At 43.2% G+C, this 17,358-nt stretch overlaps 1 protein-coding gene across 27 annotated transcripts in view; it reads left to right on the plus strand.

Moving 5' to 3' along the window:
* The window catches only part of LOC101925857 (T cell receptor alpha chain constant), a 487,011-nt gene that overhangs the window by 440,065 nt on the left and 29,588 nt on the right, over positions 1-17,358 (plus strand). Inside the window, exons 1-2 of one of the 27 annotated variants that reach the window (XM_073996944.1) lie at positions 14,410-14,548; positions 14,993-16,099. The exons of 17 other annotated variants lie outside the window; for them this stretch is intronic. Coding sequence is in view for 2 of the 10 variants with exons in the window: in XM_015453544.3 (XP_015309030.3) it covers positions 10,115-10,364 (250 nt within the window). In the remaining 8 variants the exon portion in view is untranslated. Of the gene's footprint in view, positions 1-2,590; positions 3,020-5,575; positions 7,404-10,040; positions 10,365-11,577; positions 11,723-12,271; positions 12,366-14,409; positions 14,549-14,829; positions 14,918-14,992; positions 16,100-16,428; positions 16,530-17,358 lie in introns of those variants that run through there. 9 more of the 27 variants (XM_073996939.1, XM_073996943.1, XM_015453546.3 and 6 more) reach the window with 9 other exon arrangements.

Here is a 17,358-nt window from a genome sequence, read left to right on the forward strand (position 1 = left end):
CCCTTCAAAGGAGAACCCAAAATGGCAGGCAGGGGAGAGTGGCTAATGAAAGGTATGGCATAGAGGTTAAGAATATGAATTTTAGAATCAAACTGTTCAGACAAATCCTAACTCTGCAGGTTACTTAATATCTTTATGCCTCATTCTTCTCATCTGTAAAATGGGGATGGTAATAGTACCTAGCTCACTGAGATGTGATGAGATTTAAAGAGCTAATACCTGTAAATGGACCTTGCATAGTGGCAGGCCGATAGAAAGTTTTCAGTTAATATGTTTTTATTGCTACTACGTCAGGTTGCTGGAGGGAAGGGAGAAAAATGGAAATGATCCCCATTGATAGTTTTTGTAAAGTACAGCATTAGAGTGTGCCTCTAGCAACACAGGCAAACTGATCTTTGGACAAGGGACAACTTTACAAGTACAACCAGGTAGGTCTGGATGTTTCCAAGTGAACTGCAGTTATCCACTCTGTTCCTTTTTTGTTTAATCTTCTCTGTCTCAACTTCTAACCAAAGACTCTTACTCTTAGGTTATATTTTCCTTTTAAAGTAGGTAGAATGTGTGTAAAGTCTGGTTAATAGGGTCTTTTCTAACTCACTTGGTTTCAGCTAGAGGCAAAAAGAGGGGTGTATTGGATCTGGAATTCCTAGGTTAAGGCTGAAAGGATGTCAGTTTGGCTGACTTGGAAGAAATAAAAACATCAAATGTGAGTGGTTCACACAAAAGACGGTGATTTTTCATAATAATATGCTAAAGTAGAATCCACCCTTGTGACCACCAGAATTATTCAAGTTCTGTCTTCCAAGGAGAAAACGGGCAGCATGGAAATGGTATGTTTTTGTTTGGGGGAAGAAAATGGGGAGAGAGAGAGAAAGGAGACTATTCGTTGTTTGGATTGTTAAGAAACATGGAAGACAGCACTTCTCGTTGGAAGGTTTTTCAAAGGTTATCACCAAGCAGAATTCCAAATGTGTGTAACATACCCCTGGCAAACTTTACAGAAGAAGAAAGCTGGGAGCAGTGGCTCTCACCTGTAATCTCAGCATTTTGGAAGGCTGAGGCAGGAGAATCACTTGAGGCCAGGAGTTCAAGACTACCCTGGGCAACACAGTGAGACCCCCATCTCTACAATAAATAAATAAATAAAATTTTAAAAAAATAGCCAGGCATGGTGGCATGCGTCTGTCATCCTAGCTACTGAAGAGGTTGAGGCAGGAGGATCACTCGTGCCCAGGAGGTCAAGGGTACAGTTAGCCAAGATCACACCACTGCACTCGAGCCTGGACAACCAAGTAAGATCCTGTCTCTAAAAATAGATATTTAAAAATATAAAATAAATAAGTTAAACAAGGAGGAAGGAGAGGAAGAAAATTTAGCTTAGTAGGAAAGTGTTTTTGTACTGGGCAGAAACACTGTGTCAAACTGGGGTAAACAACCTCTTCTTTGGGACTGGAACAAGACTCACCGTTCTTCCCTGTAAGTCCTTACCACTTCACAAAAAAGCTCTTTGTCTGTAATGACGAGTTCTCACATCCCAGACACCTAATGAATTTCTAAATGAGCTTCCATGTGTTAACCTGATAAAACTCTCTAGGGAGAAGGTCACCCTTACCTTTGCGGCTCAAAATGTAAGACGTGTTGTAAGAAAAATTGGGAACTGTTAATTGCAGTGCCAAAATGAAGACAGTGGTTACAAATATTGGGCTAGTTTTAATGTTAGGTTTATAAAATATAAGCCTTTCTGAAGAACCATCTCAGGGTACATTTATTAGTTTGTGTCTATACAGCCCAATTGTCCAGTTACTTTGATTAATGTTGGTAGCTGATCCAGATATTTAGGGACTTCCTTGAGAAAACTTCTTTGTGCTCAAAATTGCATGAATTGAATGTCACATTACCTAAATAATTGCCAAATCTGTTTTACTTTGTGCTGTATAGACTCAGCCTAATAAAAACAAATGCTGTTGTGCTTTTTCCCAGTCTGTCCCCTCTCCACACAGAAAGTTTCCCTTCTACTAAACGGCATCTCTTCCCACAAAGAAAAGGTACCCAGCAAGCCATCCGACTTATTGCTGCTGCTATTTTGCATTTATATGACTCCTTTCCTTAGAAGAGATTAAGACACTTTATACGACTTATTAGCTAAACAGATTGACAGCCTAATTAGGAAGAGAGAAACAGATTCTGAGTATCTTTTTGTGGCTGCTGTTCCTACCCCCTCGTGTGGAACATTTGGTCAGATGGCTCTTTGAGACAGAAATAAGACAGGGACGTGGTCTCTGTTTGTGGTGTGGGGCGTCTCAGCTGCACCTAAGAGGTTGTCACAGGAGGTAGAACAGTACTAAATAGGTCAGGGCAACTGACACAGCCAGGAAAATTTCTTTCCCCTAGAACTTGTGTGTGCTCACCAAGCAGAGTGTGACTAATTTTGACATTCGTTGTTACTGTGTGTCTACCCTTCCTGCCTTGTTTTTCAGACCCTTCCTTTCTAGATCCTACTCCTTCCATCTCCAACTCCTGTATGCAAATCCCTGCTCTCTCCTTTGAATTCCTGACTGCTATGCCCATGCCCAGCACCGGCACCCCCACACACACTGCTGCCTGCCTCTGTAACCATCAGCTGTATTTCTGAGGAGTTTCCTAGCTCCTTGAGTGATCCTCAAATGGCCCAGGGCCCTGAGGGAATCTTTCCTGAGGGTTGGCCCCAGCAGAGCCCCTGCAGAAGTGGAGGTGGCCACCAAGGGACACAGACTGCCTGCATGAAGGCTGGAGCTGGGCCCAGGATAAGGAAAAGCCTCAGGAAGGAAGGGGCCGACACAAAATAAGGAATACCATGGCGTCCATGATATGCGTGTCTGACTCTTCTCTCATGCCTGAGAAGCTTTAGCTTCCACCTTGGGACACAAAACATGTGGTTATGAAGAGATGACAAGGTTTTTGTAAAAGAATGAGCCATTGTGGATAGGCTTTGGGAATGTGTTGCATTTCGGGTCCGGCACTCAAGTGATTGTTTTACCACGTAAGTATATCTTTTCTCATTTCTGTGGGCTGTTATGTCTGTAAATCATATAGAACAGTTCTTCACACACACACACACACACACACATTTTGCAGTCACTGATGAGAAACAGTCTCTGGGTCTACCTACACAGCCAGTTTTACCACTAAGATGGTCAAATTCATTTTTTAAAATAACTTTGATTGGTTCCACTTAATGCTGCCAACAGCCAAGGGCATTAGCATGTCGTGGGAACCTAATCTATGCTCACTCACTGCTGTGGGAGGACAATCATTTCTTCTCCTCCCCTGGCAGTCAGACTTCAGAATCCAGCTGACCTTTTCCATGCCTGTCTCTTCTGGCAGATTAAGTGGTTATTTCCACTAACTTTCTTGTGGAAAAACACACAAGACAGATATATTCTCCTTCAGTTTTTACTAAGAAAGCTTTGTGGTTATTATTTCGACAATAAACTTCAGCTAGCATAGTCCCTGCTATTCATGTTAATAATATCCTGACTTGAACCATCATATTTTCCCCACATTATTCACAATGCATTTCAATGCTGCAACCCACTGCACCGTCCTCGGCCCTTTTATCTTCACAACGTTCTCTAATAAGGTAAACAGGGTCATACATCATCAAACATATGTCACAGACAGAAAAGCTGACACATAGACAAGTTAAATAATTTAAGTCAAACCAAAAGAAATCATACCTGGGATTAGAGCTTGAGATTCCCTATCTTCTTACAGTGAACTGTCTTAAGCTATCACTTAATGCATTGAAAACATAATAAGCACAGGCCATAGGCATTTTCAGAAGATGCAACTTGACTGAAACTAAACCTGACTGTTTGATTGCTTTGGTGTTTTAAATGTATCCCCAAATCTTCTTTGCTATTGATAGTCATTTGGTGCCAGTGACAGGGAAGAGCAGAGGGGCTTAGGAGGTTTTTGTAGATCTCAGTATCACTGTGTCTTATAACGCCAACAAGCTCATCTTTGGGACTGGGACCAGATTACAAGTCTTTCCAAGTAAGTACTAGAAACCAAGGAGCCATTTTGAAAAGGTGTTTTGTTTTTCTGTTTTTCTTTTCTTCTTCTTCTTTTTTTTTTTTTTTTTTTTTTTTTTTTGAACGAAGTTTCTCTCTCTGTTGCCCAGGCTGGAGTGCAGTGGCGCGATCTCGGCTCACTGCAATCTCCATCTCCCGGATTCGAGCGATTCTCCTGTCTCAGTCTCCCAAGTAGCTGGGATTCCAGACACCCGCCACCACGCCTGGTTAATTTTTGTATTTTTAGTAGAGACGGGTTTTCACCATGTTGACCAGGCAGGTCTTGAACTCCTGACCTCAGGTGATCTGCCCACCTCGGCCTCCCAAAGATTACAGGCGTGAGCCACAGCACCCAGCCTGAAAAGGTGTTTTCTATAAACAGGCACGTTCTCACAGCACTGCAGGTCACCCTTCCCAACTCTGAGCTCTGTAGGGGCCTTTAACACCTATAGCTGCAGAACCCTCTTTAAACCAATTAATCTATTCGTGAACAATTTAACTTATATGTGAACACCATGGTGCTGACTAAAATCTTAGCAGCAGTGAAAAGAAGGCACTAGAGCGTCAGATGCATTATGACTCTAAACAAATGATCTGTTTCCCTCTTTTGCATTTTTATTTAAAATATCAGGGAAGGTGAAGCAAGTTCAACTTCTCCAATTTGAAAACTGTTTCTGAATTATGCTTCCCTTGTATGCAGAGAGACCTAGATTGACTTTGGATGTTTGGTCATTCGATTTCATCATCTGTGTCTGGAATCTATAATGGGCAAGGGAATCAAATGTAATTAAATGAGCAAATAATCTTCAATAGCCAATATTCCTCCGTCGTTTCCTTGTTTTATGTGCTTTGCTCTAGACTTTTTATCTGGGCTTTATCTCTAATAGGATCCCCGGAAGGACAGTGAAGGTTTTTGTTAAGGTTTTTGTGTCTGTGTGGATAGCAACTATCAGTTAATCTGGGGCGCTGGGACCAAGCTAATTATAAAGCCAGGTAAGTCTCAGAGATGTGACTGTAAGGGAAAGGAGATGCTATTTGAATAATACACAAAATATAGCATGCAGATTATATTTTTAAGAACAATTCAGCCTGCTGAAGACAATGCACTCGACCCAAATGGGGTCTCCACTCCCAGTGAGAAGCAATGTCAGCCACCAACTCTTTTGTTTGGGATAGTAGCTTCTGGGATGAATAATGCTTAAGTAGCCCTCTAAGAGAGCAGAGCTGGGTTGTTAGGGAATATCTAATTCCCTCTGATATGGTTAAAACTCTTTCCCAAGGACAGAACCAGCTTCATTCCATTGGAAGACCAAATTCAGAGAAAAAGGAAAGGGTCATAGCCAAAGATGGTGAAATTTTCAAAGGTGAAAAATAGCAAGTCTGCAGCTCTCCTGACATCCTTGCCTCAGGCTGCTGTCCCACGTGGAGAGCAGATGCCTGCAAAGCTCTTGGTCACTGCTGGAGTCACTCAGGGTTCTGGGCTTTGGGATGTAACTTAAATGACAGTGTCAGGGCATGTCAGGGGAATATGAAGGCTGCAGCAATGCCTGCAAGTCAGCTTTTGCTGCACTGGGACTGAGATGTTCTAAGTCTGGAAAGACGCAAAGCTGTCCTCACCCCATCCTGCTGTGCCCCTCCTTGAGGGTTAGTGTAAGGCTCTGAAGGACTGTGTGAATTATGGCGGTAGTGGAAACAAGCTCATCTTTGGAACTGGCACTCTGCTTGCTGTTCAGCCAAGTAAGTAGTGGCGTGTGTCAGGTGGATTCTGTGTCCACTGCAAGTGGGAAGCGACAGCCACCCTTTGGTGGAAAGAAGGTCTGAAGGTTGACTTTGTTCACTGCTGTCATCTCTTATCTGCTGTGATATAGCAGGCTGTCAAAATTTCCCTTTCTCCTGAATGGCACACCACAGTCAGGGAAGGGGAAACATGCTAATTTTATGATAAACCTCAGGGGAGAAAAAGACTACTGTGGGAAAATTTAGTTGAGAAAATCGAATTGTTCTCTACTAAATGCTGCAGGTTTTATGCTTCTGTGAACCCAATTTCCCAGTCATTCATTGAACTTGAACATACCTTTACCTGGGCAAATACAGCCTCTGCTAACCTATTTATACAATTTTGTGTCTGCTGGTCCAAACGCCTTCTTCTATAGGCCATGTTTTGTTTTTCTTCCAAAAGAGACTCCAGAGCCATCCTTGGGAAGAGTGCTGAGAAGTCAGGCAAGTCTAACGTCTAGGGGTTGGGTAGGGGAAAGAGAAGGCTAAGGGTAACTTAGCTCAGTATTAGAACTGTGATCCACGTATCTGTCACTCTATTTCCTACGTTTGCTTCTCTTTTGTTTTCTCTAGAATAAGTTCTTTATGTTTACTTTGGACACCCACTGCTCCCAGGATGAAAGGAGAGAAATGAGATCAGTTTTGAACGCTTCCTCTTGAAATGTAAAGAATCAGCCAGTTACTGTCATGTTGGGGACTTCTTCTCTCTCCAAGCTTAAATTTCTATTACGTAAGCCTTACTTTTAACCAAGAAAGTCAGTGACGTGGTATCGCTGTCTGCGATGCTCACCCCTCTCTCTTTTCTCCAGATACTCCGTGTACACTAAAACTCAGCCAATGCTCAACTTCGTGATAAAGGAAATGTTCTGTGTCTTTATCTCTGCCTTTAGGATGCAATCTTTTTTATAATAGAAAATGTTCTCTTCTCCCATTTATTTCATGCCTAGACTCTCTACCCCTTCCTGGCTGAAACAGCATATGGGTCCATGGTGGAACTTCTTTGGGGAGAAAAAAAATAGGACTGTTTAACTTTTGCCATTCTTCCCTCATGAAACGTTTTTTAGGCTATCAAATAAGCACTATTACTCATTGAGAAGGCTTTGAAATAACTTGATCACTGAGTCTGGAGGTGAGCTGGGATGGCTCTGTAGCTGGAAAATATCCCTGTGGGTGTAGGAATGTATTATCCCTTCAAATTTGTGTGTCTAGGGCTGAGCTCACACATATGACAGCAAGAGTTGTTAACAAACTAGATTCAGCTTTGGCAGTTTTATGCCTAGAAATGCAAAAGAATTTTAAAAACTCATAAGTTTGGTATTTTTAAAAGAGAAATGGTTTGCTTTATGTTGTAGAACCAATTTTTCTTCCTATCATAAAAGGCCAATTTCCAGAAACACAGCAAAAGCAAAAAAAAAAAACAAAAAAAAAAACAAGGAGAGTCTAACTGCCCCCTCACCACAATGCTGTGCGTTTGGAAGGGTTTTCCCAGGGGTTTCAGTAAAGGCAGGAAGCGCTGTGGAAATAACAATGCCAGAGTCATCTTTGGAGATGGAACTCAGCTGGTGGTGAAGCCCAGTAAGTGGCCATGTTTTATTGATATTTGACCAAACAAATAAATCCTGTGAAGTTAGTGGAGATTTAATTTAATATGTAAACAAGTGTCCTTCTTGAAAAATGACTTTTGCAAATACATGAAACATTCGTAATTATTGAGACTAGAGCAATAATGATAAATAAAGGCAAAATGAGACCATCCCAAATCCCCTTTAACATGGTGGCTTAGCCGTCTTTCTTCTAGAGAGATATGGGGCTATGAGCTATTTACAGCCGCGGTGTCTGTTAAACTGGGTTCTGCAATGATTTGTGTGTATACTCTGATTTTAGCCACAGAACTTGTTTTCCATTCTATTAAAAATGAGACTCTATCTCATTTTAAATGCTACTAATATTTATAAGTTACCTTCTTTGTCTCTTGTGCCTGCATATATATTCATTTCAAAAAGATCTAATAAGAAACCCAAACATTGTCGCATTTTGACAAATGTCCACATTTAGTCCCATAATGTCAAATTTCACTAAAAACACAGCCTGACTATTCAAATGCAGTGGAAGAAGAAAACGATTCAGAAATGAATTGACAATCTCAGGTGGCTTTATAGATACCTAAAAGGAAATTCAGAGTGAAATAAAATGGCAGGTATGATAGCACGATTTTTGTTTAATGATCAATTGCTCCATGGGGAATAGAACTTTTTAAATCTACCTCCTTAAAAAGGAGGGAAATAGGCATTCAGGAGCCTGGCATGCCCGAGTGTGCTCCTGGGGTGTCCGTTTCTCCACATTGCCATTTTGGAGACAACAGGACCCATCCAAATGTCCAACCAAAAAATAATATTAAGAGGCTGGTGTCACCACATTGACTATTATTAAACCCTACAGCAGGTTATAATTAAGATTATGGAATGACTAACCCAAGGAGCTTTAAAATAGGATAGCCTAGTTTTAAATGGTTCTGCCTTGGGAAATGCTGGAAGACAAGGAAATGAGATAGATGACTCTACAGGTTTGTTTTAGATGTAGTGAGCATATCCATCCCATGTTAATTTTTTTTTTAAAGACTATGATAAAGACCATCTTTGGGGTCAGGTAGACCATGAGGAAGAGAAAATGGGACTTGGTTCTTTAAGTGTCAAACAAGGATCCAGCCAGGGTTGATGGCAATGGCATAAGGCTTCCATCTCTTGGTGGTGAGAGACCACATCCATGGACTGTGGAAGGAGAACATTTCCTAAAAGATGGGGATCCCTCTGGGCTAAAATGAATGAAGCTCATGACCTCCAGCTAGGGCAGGGCTATAGTGAGTACAGCAAACATAAGGCAAGGGATCCTCAGAATTTGGTGACATGGCAAATTCTAGAACTTAAGGCGTAGAGCCAGGGTGAAGGGAGGGCTCTGTAATGCAGTTCCTTCTCAGGTGGAAATCCAGATATGTGCCCTAAGTGACCCATTCCTGCCCCATTTTTGTTTGGGCTCTGAAAAGTGGATTCCTAGCTCAGTGGCTGTCTGCCAGGTATTTTTTGCCTACAGTAACAGAATTATGTTTGATATTGGAAAGGAGTTTGTTGAATTGTTGCTTTTATAATTCACTGTCAGTGTCAAATGAGGTCATTCAATTTCCTCCCGCACATTTGCAATAAGCAGCATAAAATTCAAGCAGAACAACTAGAAGACACAAAGAAAGATGGTTGAGCCGATAATGAGGCCTGTTTATTACAGGAGAAGGAACAATATAGGAATCTGTTAAGTCCCATGAAGGTGAAATATCCATCAAAAAACATGTAGCTTTCCCCAAAAAAAAGTCACTAGGAGTTTTTGTTATGGCCCCAATCACAGTGTGAACAGAGATGACAAAATCATCTTTGGAAAAGGGACACGACTTCATATTCTCCCCAGTAAGTGCCATTTATGTGATTTTCTGATATTGACTCCCACTGAGTTTAAACTGTTGTGAGTGTTGAGTGGGAAAGTTTCTAAGACTTGTGGGTGACCTCTAGGTCCTGGGCTGTTCTCTTGCAGAGGCCCAGTCCTCAGCCTTTCCACAGCTGAGCCAAATACCAAATTCTCCCCTCCGGGACTGGAAAAGTTGCTACCAGTCTTCTGCTACCCAAATATAAATTATCTTTTTCATTGTTTATTAAGAAGAGTAAAAGAATCATGACACTTTGTCCAGAACTTATTTTCCAGTCTTTCCCCAGGCTTGTCCCCAGTAACCTTTGTTTGGACACATTGTTAAGCCCAGTGTGATTTTTGGCTCCAACTAAATTGATTTTGGAAATGACTCCAACATACCTATGACCCCTCTCCTTCCACCCTCCATAAAAGATACATTTTTCTTTAATTGGCCTCTGCTGAGATTCCTGGCTTTGATACCCCATGATCTCTCATTTCCCTTGTTCCAGGGATAAGTGAGAGATGACTTTCCAAAGAGCTACTTTCATGTTAAAGACAACAAAGATAGTATGCCAGCCAAGAGCAACATCTTGCATTGAGCCTTCTCACTCTGTGCCATTTTCCAAATCTTTTTCTTTATTTAGGATAAGTGACCACTCCTTTTTATTTCTAGTGCGGCAAAGAGTACATCATGATGTCAGAAACAGGGATTTCCTTTGGAATATCTTTCACAGGCTAACAATAAGCTAGAAGTTCAGAAATGCATCTCCGGGCTACAACTCCATGTATGGAAGCTCATCAGCAGGGTAGACAGGCAAAGCAGAAACATTTTGATTATGCCATACTTCATAGAGATTCGGGGAGAAGTGGGCAAATATATGCTAAGGAAAAACAAAACAAAAACTATGGTTAAGTGGGGAGATTTCCAGATGATTCTAACAGGGAAGAGGACCAACAAGAGGAAACTTCCGGGAAAACCACCAAGGCCAGGCATTCAGGGTTTTTGTTATGGAGGAAATCACTGTGGGAATTCAGGAAACAGAGCTCTTGTCTTTGGAAAGGGCACAAGACTTTCTGTGATTCCAAGTAAGTGTTTCCAGCCATCCCGATTTTGATTGGCAATGGCTTCTTCCCTTGAATTATTTTTCAGTGTACCTAGAATGCTTTTGTCCCCAAGAAAGGTTTGGAAGGAGCTGGGCCATTAGCGTTGAGTAGGAAGATGAACAGGTTACTCTGTTATAATTCAAAAGTCAACTGGACAGTCATGAGCACACACAGAACTGGGCCCTGCACTGCACCCTGGCCTTGTTGCCTCCAGCTTGTTCTGAGCATACATCCTGACCCAGTTCCCTCCTCTGATCCCAGGAGTCCAAAACCCTGGGCAGAGAACCAGACTCTTTAGCCTGGGAGAAGCACAGAAAGGCTTGTCTGAGATCCAAAAGCCATTTTTAAATACATTGCAGGTTTCTATTTAATGTTATTATTAATTTTGATTTGCCCAAATAATACCTTAAAATTTCTCATTGTAAACCATTCAAATTACAGATAAAGGCCGGGTGTGGTGGCTCACACCTCTAATCCCAGCACTGTGGGAGGCCGAAGTGGGCAGATCACCTGAGGTCAGGAGTTCGAGACCAGCCCGGCCAACTTGGTGAAACCCCGTCTCTACTAAAAGTACAGAAAGTAGCCAGGTGGTAACGGGCACCTGTAATCCCAGCTACTCAGGAGGCTGAGGCAGGAGAATCACTTGAACCCGGGGGGCACAGGTTGCAGTGAGCTGAGATTGTGGATTGCACTCCAGTCTGGGTGACAGAGTGAGATTCTGTCTCAAAAAAAAAAAAAAAAAAAAATTACAGATAAAGCCAGCATTCACCTTGGCCCCTTCCTTCAGTATCAGTTTCCTCCTCCCCAAAAGTGACCACTGAGACCAGCTTGGTGTGTTGTGATGAGTTTCCCTGTGGAATATGTTTATGTGAAATCCCATCTTCAACCAGGGAAGCTTGAGAGGGAAAGGGCTCAGACTGCGGTTTGCAGGATTTCAATTAGATATAAGGAACAGTTGCTTGGATGTAAGGGCTGTTAGCAATGGAAAGCTTTATAAAAACTAGGAGCTCTTAATAACTAGACAGGTCTTTGGTCAGACAACACATTGACTGAGGACAGGAGGATGGATTCAATGACCTCTGAAAGTCCAGCCAGGACTCTGGAGGACTCCGAGGAATGGTCCGTTCCATAGCCCGCCTCTGTAATGCGCTTCTCTCTTGCCTGTTGTCTGGTTGTTGTTACAGTCTGAACTTTTGTCAGAGCTGCTCCTATGCTGTGAGTGGTCTGATTTTCTCAGCATCTCTGGGGTTTTTGCAAAGAAAGGAAACTCTGTGCATACTCTGGGGCTGGGAGTTACCAACTCACTTTCGGGAAGGGGACCAAACTCTCGGTCATACCAAGTAAGTTCTTCTTTCTGGCTAATTATTCTTCCCAAGAAGCCTGTCTTCCATCATGCGGAAGCTGTCAAAACACAGGTGGTGTTTTCTTTGCTTGGTTTGTGTTGGGTGGTTAGTGATATCAGTTGGAAAACAAGGTTATTAATGCATATAGTCCCTGGAGCATTGTATTTGGACATTTAATATCCATGTAGTCTCTCCCTGTGAAAATATGTGAACCGCCGCGAAAAGAAAGGTCCAAGGAAAGTAGCAGGCAAAAGGCAGGAATTGGATGAAAATAGCCAAAGAGCCTGCAGGAATACAAACAAGGCAGGATCCCAGGAGACAGAGCAGTAGTCACTTCCAGTGAATTTCCCAAGAGGTGCTCCTGCCAAGGCCCATTCCTTCAAGGAAAATTACGGCAAATAGAATTGGGCTGGGGAGTTGCTAGTTATTAGTATTCCTCCCACGTTCTAACCTAATTACAAGGAGGTTGTTTTGGCCATGGGCAGTCATCTCAGGTTTTGTTTTCCTGCTTTCCTCCTCCACCTCCACCTGTCTTTCTAGAGGCCTGAGTCAAGGTTATTGCAATAGCACTAAACACTGTGTAACACCAATGCAGGCAAATTAACCTTTGGGGATGGGACTACGCTCATTGTGAAGCCAAGTAAGTTGTGTTCTTCTTTGCCTAGGCCTTCAGGGGCAATCAATCAAATCATTAGTTTGAAAAAGACTTTAATCCTGTGCATCTGGTTGGGCTCTTTATTAATGTTCTTTCCCCGGGCCAAACAGTTGATTCTCTTCCCTGCTTTAAAATGAGATGTGAGTGCATGTATGCATGCAAGTGTGCACACACGCACGCCCACATGCAGACTCTTGCTCTAGCTCATGGTAAGGGCTTCTCAGGAGCATATACAACATTTTGAAAGAAATAGAGAAACAAATAATAATGAGCCAGTGAAGCTGTCAGGAAGGTTCTCCACCACCCCTGACCAGGCTTCCCAGCAGGATCTCTGGCCATATAGGATGTGCTCGCACTATATCGGATGGTCTAGGATGGGAAATGTCTCTCTGTAATTAATTCCAAAATTTGGCAACCTTTATTGCCAGAAAGTACTTCTCGTATCTAAGTTTGATCTCCCTGCTGCAATTTAAATATCTACTTGAAAAGAATCACTAGAACTCTGTACATCTGGATTGAGAATCAAGTAAAGTAAATGCCACAGACTATGAGGCTTAGCACTGAGCCCACCTCTGCAGCACCTCTGACGTGTCTTGGGTCCCCTCTGGACATTTTGAGCTTAAGTAATAATGGATTAAGCAGGATAGTATGAGCTTTGGAAACAGAAAAACCTGAATTCAAGTCCTTGCTCCACTACTTACCTAGCTGTGTGACCTTGAGCAAGTTACTTAATCTCTCTGAGCCTCAGTTTCCCCATCCACAAAATGAAGATAAAAATATTCCTACCTCGTTGAGTCATTGTAAAGATGAAATAATACAGCTAAAGTATTTAGCATAGTGCTCAGAACATAGAAAAAGCTCATTAAACCCTCGCTATTAATAATAATGATAAACATCATCTCTAACCCACTGCAGAGCCTTTGTTTCGCCCCTCGGGCTCTTCTGTCAAGGCTCCGTTATGCATCAGGAGCAGAGCTGGAATGGGGGGGAGGGGGAAATGTCAGCCTATTCTATGAAATTCTTCACCTGGGATTTGAAAGTGGAAATAGAAAGAATCCTGACTAATTTAAATACAAAATCATCCAAGTGTCAGAGGCAGGGGAGAGGTTTCTGTAGAGAGCTGCATGGCTGGGACTCTCGAGGCTCCACACACACGCTTGGAGCAAGGATGCGGTTCACAGGAGGGCAGGGCAAGGGTTGCAGAACTGAAACCTTGTACTGCCCCATCACCAAAATGCCCCCAGCATGATTTCCTTTAAGGTGTCCCGAGCCCCTTCCCAAAAGACAGGCTCCCTGTGTGGAGGGGCAATGACAGAAGGAAGATGGAAACTTCATGGGAAAGGCGATCTATCCCAAGGTTGTCCTTCTACTCTTCGGGGTAGTGAAGCTCATGAGAAATATGGCTCCTGAAAATAGCCACTAAATGAAACTCTCCAACCTGGAGGTAGAGGATCAGTAAAGTCTGCAGAGACAAAATGAGGCAGTTTATTTCAAAGAAAAGAGGTTGAGGGCAAGGTGGGAGTTAAGTCACACATCTGAATTTGGGAAAGGAAGCATTAAACAGAAGATGGAGGAGCTCGGCTCTCCACCTCCACCAGGATTCAGACCACAGGACATGGCTAATACTGCAAGAAGGGAGTTAGGTTAGTGGTAAAACCTTTCTAATAGGTTTTTGAACAGTGAAAATTAGCTGTCAGGAGTAGTTGCCAGGGCACTTTCTCTAGAGGGTTTTTGAAAGGAGATAGACACCCTGCTAGCAGGGGTGATTGGAGTGCAGCCCTGCCTCGAGGCAGGAGGAGAAATGAGAGAACCTCTTTAAGCCTCTTTCCAGTCCCCGGAGCCTCTCTCCCTGAAAAAGACTCAGGCTCATTAATGCAGAGCTGCATCCTTCAGGACACAGGGGGTTGCTGGGTTAAGTTTGGAACCTTTGCCGGCTTGGTGGTTCCCAAACTCCCTTTGTTCTCATGGCCTGACAGACAAATGAGCTGGCCTTTTCACTTTAAAGCCAAAAACACAGGTTCTGAGTGCTGTGTTGTTTATGGTGTTGAGATCCCCAGGCTGGAGGGAGGAAGCTTTAGGGGGTTTTTGCTGAGCCCAGAAACACTGTGGGGATAACTATGGTCAGAATTTTATCTTCGGTCCCGGAACCAGATTGTCCGTGCTGCCTTGTAAGTACAGTTAAGTGGAGATAGAAAATGAGTCCAGTGCTCAATGTGGGGAGAAGCTGCAGGGGCTTGAGGCCGGGGGACCACTGTGACCTCAGCAGTGGTGATGGAGAAGGAGGTAAAAAAAGGAGTGAGAAACAGAACCATAAGGAAAATACAAAGAGGAAGGGTTCACTTTTTCAGGAAGGAAATCACAAGGTCGTGTGATGGTCACTGGAGGAAATGCACTCCATTGGAGGGTCCCTTCTTGGGGAGGCTTTGTGTTGGGGAAAGCTGAGCTGGTAGGATTTTGATGCTGAGATAATCACTGTGCAGAAGGACAAAGCTTCTCCTTTATCTTTGGGAAGGGGACAAGGCTGCTTGTCAAGCCAAGTAAGTGACATATAATTTACATTGTGTGCTGAATATTATTATCTCCAAGAGGAAAACCTGCCCTCTTTTCCACAGGTGCCTTCTTGGGTCAGATGGACATTAAAGGTGTTGAGCAGACCAAGGCTAGTACCTCATCACCTTCTTCATCCTTGAAGGAGCTTTAAGAGGTTGTGGGGGGGAAGAAACCCACCAGGACCCCACCAATAAGCCCAGCCTTGGGGCCCATCTACCCATCTACTGTCAGACTTGAATAAGAACCATCTGATGACAAGGTCTTCCTCAGAAGGGGACTCCAGCGTAGTCATCCCCATTTGATAGATTTCAAAACTCAGGGCCGGGCACGGTGGCTCATGCCTGTAATCCCAGCACTCTGGGAGGCTGAGGCAGGTGGATCACCTGAAGGTCAGGAGTTCAAGACCTGCCTGGCCAACATGGTGAAAGCCCATCTCTACTAAAAATACAAAAAAGTAGCTGGGCGTGGTGGCAGACACCTGTAATCCCAGCTCCTCAGGAGGCTAAGGCAGGAGAATCGCTTGAACCCGGGAGGTGGGTGTTGCAGTGAGCAAAGATCACGCCATTGCACTCCAGCCTGGGCAACAAAAGTGAAACTTCATCTCAAAACAAACAAATAAACAAACAAACTCAGGCAAGTAGAGGCCAGTGATTAACCCTGTTCCAACAGGAACAGAACCCAAGCATCCTGAAGTAGTTTTTCTAGTAGGCTCGTGAATTCAAAACATCAAGTTATTTAAATGACAGAGCAACTGTTGTGATCAGCTGTCATTTGAGTAGAGCTGAGGACTGGGTCTGACCTTGGGTAAACTCCTCGGCTGGTGGGTTTCTTTCTATTCCTGCAGCGTCTAAAGCGGACGCCCAGGCTTCACTGACCCCAGCGGTCTGGCTTTCTGCCCCTGCCGCCCAAGAGGTGCAGCTCTTGGCACACACCATCCTTAGTGTCTTGAAAGAAGAGAAATTAGAAGAGAAAGGGGGTAAAGCTTATATCTCATATCATGCAGTTGCCTCATTTTGTAGCAAGATTGTCTCCCCATGAGCAGTTTGTCTTCATTTAGCAGCTGTCTTTTCTGGGGAAGCCATTTTGTAGAGGTGTTTGTCACAGTGTGACAACTGACAGCTGGGGGAAATTGCAGTTTGGAGCGGGGACCCAGGTTGTGGTCATACCAGGTAAGCCCCATTCCCTGGAGCCTCACCTGCCCTTAATATTTGGCATGCAGGGCTGAGGCTGTGAGAAACACATCTGAAAGGAAGCCATTTCCCTGAACAGCAGTACCCAAAGCCATTAAGCAAAAATGAGAGATCAGATTGGTGTTAAATAGAAACGTTTTTTGGATAAATAGGAATTCTCATTATTCTCTATCAGTCTCCGGTGTGAATACCCTTATTCCCCTTTTAAGGAAAAAAGTTACAATAAGCAGTATAGCCATGATTCATGCTGTGGTGTGGGAGCAATCTGCCGTGGATTTGGGGGTGGAGGATTAGAAATGTGTTCAGGCAGATTGGATGTGTTTTTGACAGGATATGTAACACAGTGTGAATTATAACCAGGCAGGAAAGCTTATCTTCGGACAGGGAACCGAGTTATCTGTGAAGCCCAGTAAGTATAAAATTGTATCCCTGGATTAAGCAGTGTCTGTGGATTAAGGGCTGATTTAGACCCAATTATACACTATGTGAAGAATGTTTAGAGAGGGGGTGAGCATCAAATAGGAAGCCAAACGTTGCCCTGGCTAGGATCTAGCATCTCGGTGCAAAATGGGCTATGTAAGTGTGTCTCTGGGAATTGCTCTTGAATATATGTGTTGGGACTAAAATGTATGACTGGATACTCGGGGTATTGGCTGTGATCATATCCCTGGATTTATGTAGTAATTGGTGACAAGATTTCTAATTCCTTAACAAACCCTCTAAGACACTATTCTATTTGGCTAAGATTGTCAATTTATAGAAGGGAAGAATCTTGTAAATAATGATCATTAACCAAAAGTAATGTGATTAGCCTCTCAAAGTCTGAAAAACCACTTTTTTAAAAAAAGTTAACTCATGACTACTGAGGGAGACTTCCTGTTTCTGAGACTTTTGGCCAAAAATTCATACAGCATAGCCTCACGGAGCAGAGAGAGCCTTGACAACCTTCCTTTCTGACTTTCTCCATGGGTGAGAAAACTGAGGCTCATTGAAGAGACTGATCCCGGCCCCATAACCAGTCTATGGCTGAGCTAGAACTAGATTTTAGGTTTCTAATTTGCCAACCCTGTCAGTTTGCTCAAACTTGAAGTTTGAGGAGTCCGCAAGATTCATCTGACAAATATTTTCATGTACTTGCACTCTGCCAGGCTCGGTGCCAAAACCAGGGATCCAACAGGAAACAAACTCAGTGTGATCTTGCCCTCATGCAACTTACATTCTGGAGGTGGATTCCATGT

This window comes from Macaca fascicularis, chromosome 7 (assembly GCF_037993035.2).
Source record: "Macaca fascicularis isolate 582-1 chromosome 7, T2T-MFA8v1.1".
In the NCBI taxonomy this organism is placed as follows: Eukaryota; Metazoa; Chordata; class Mammalia; order Primates; family Cercopithecidae; genus Macaca; species Macaca fascicularis.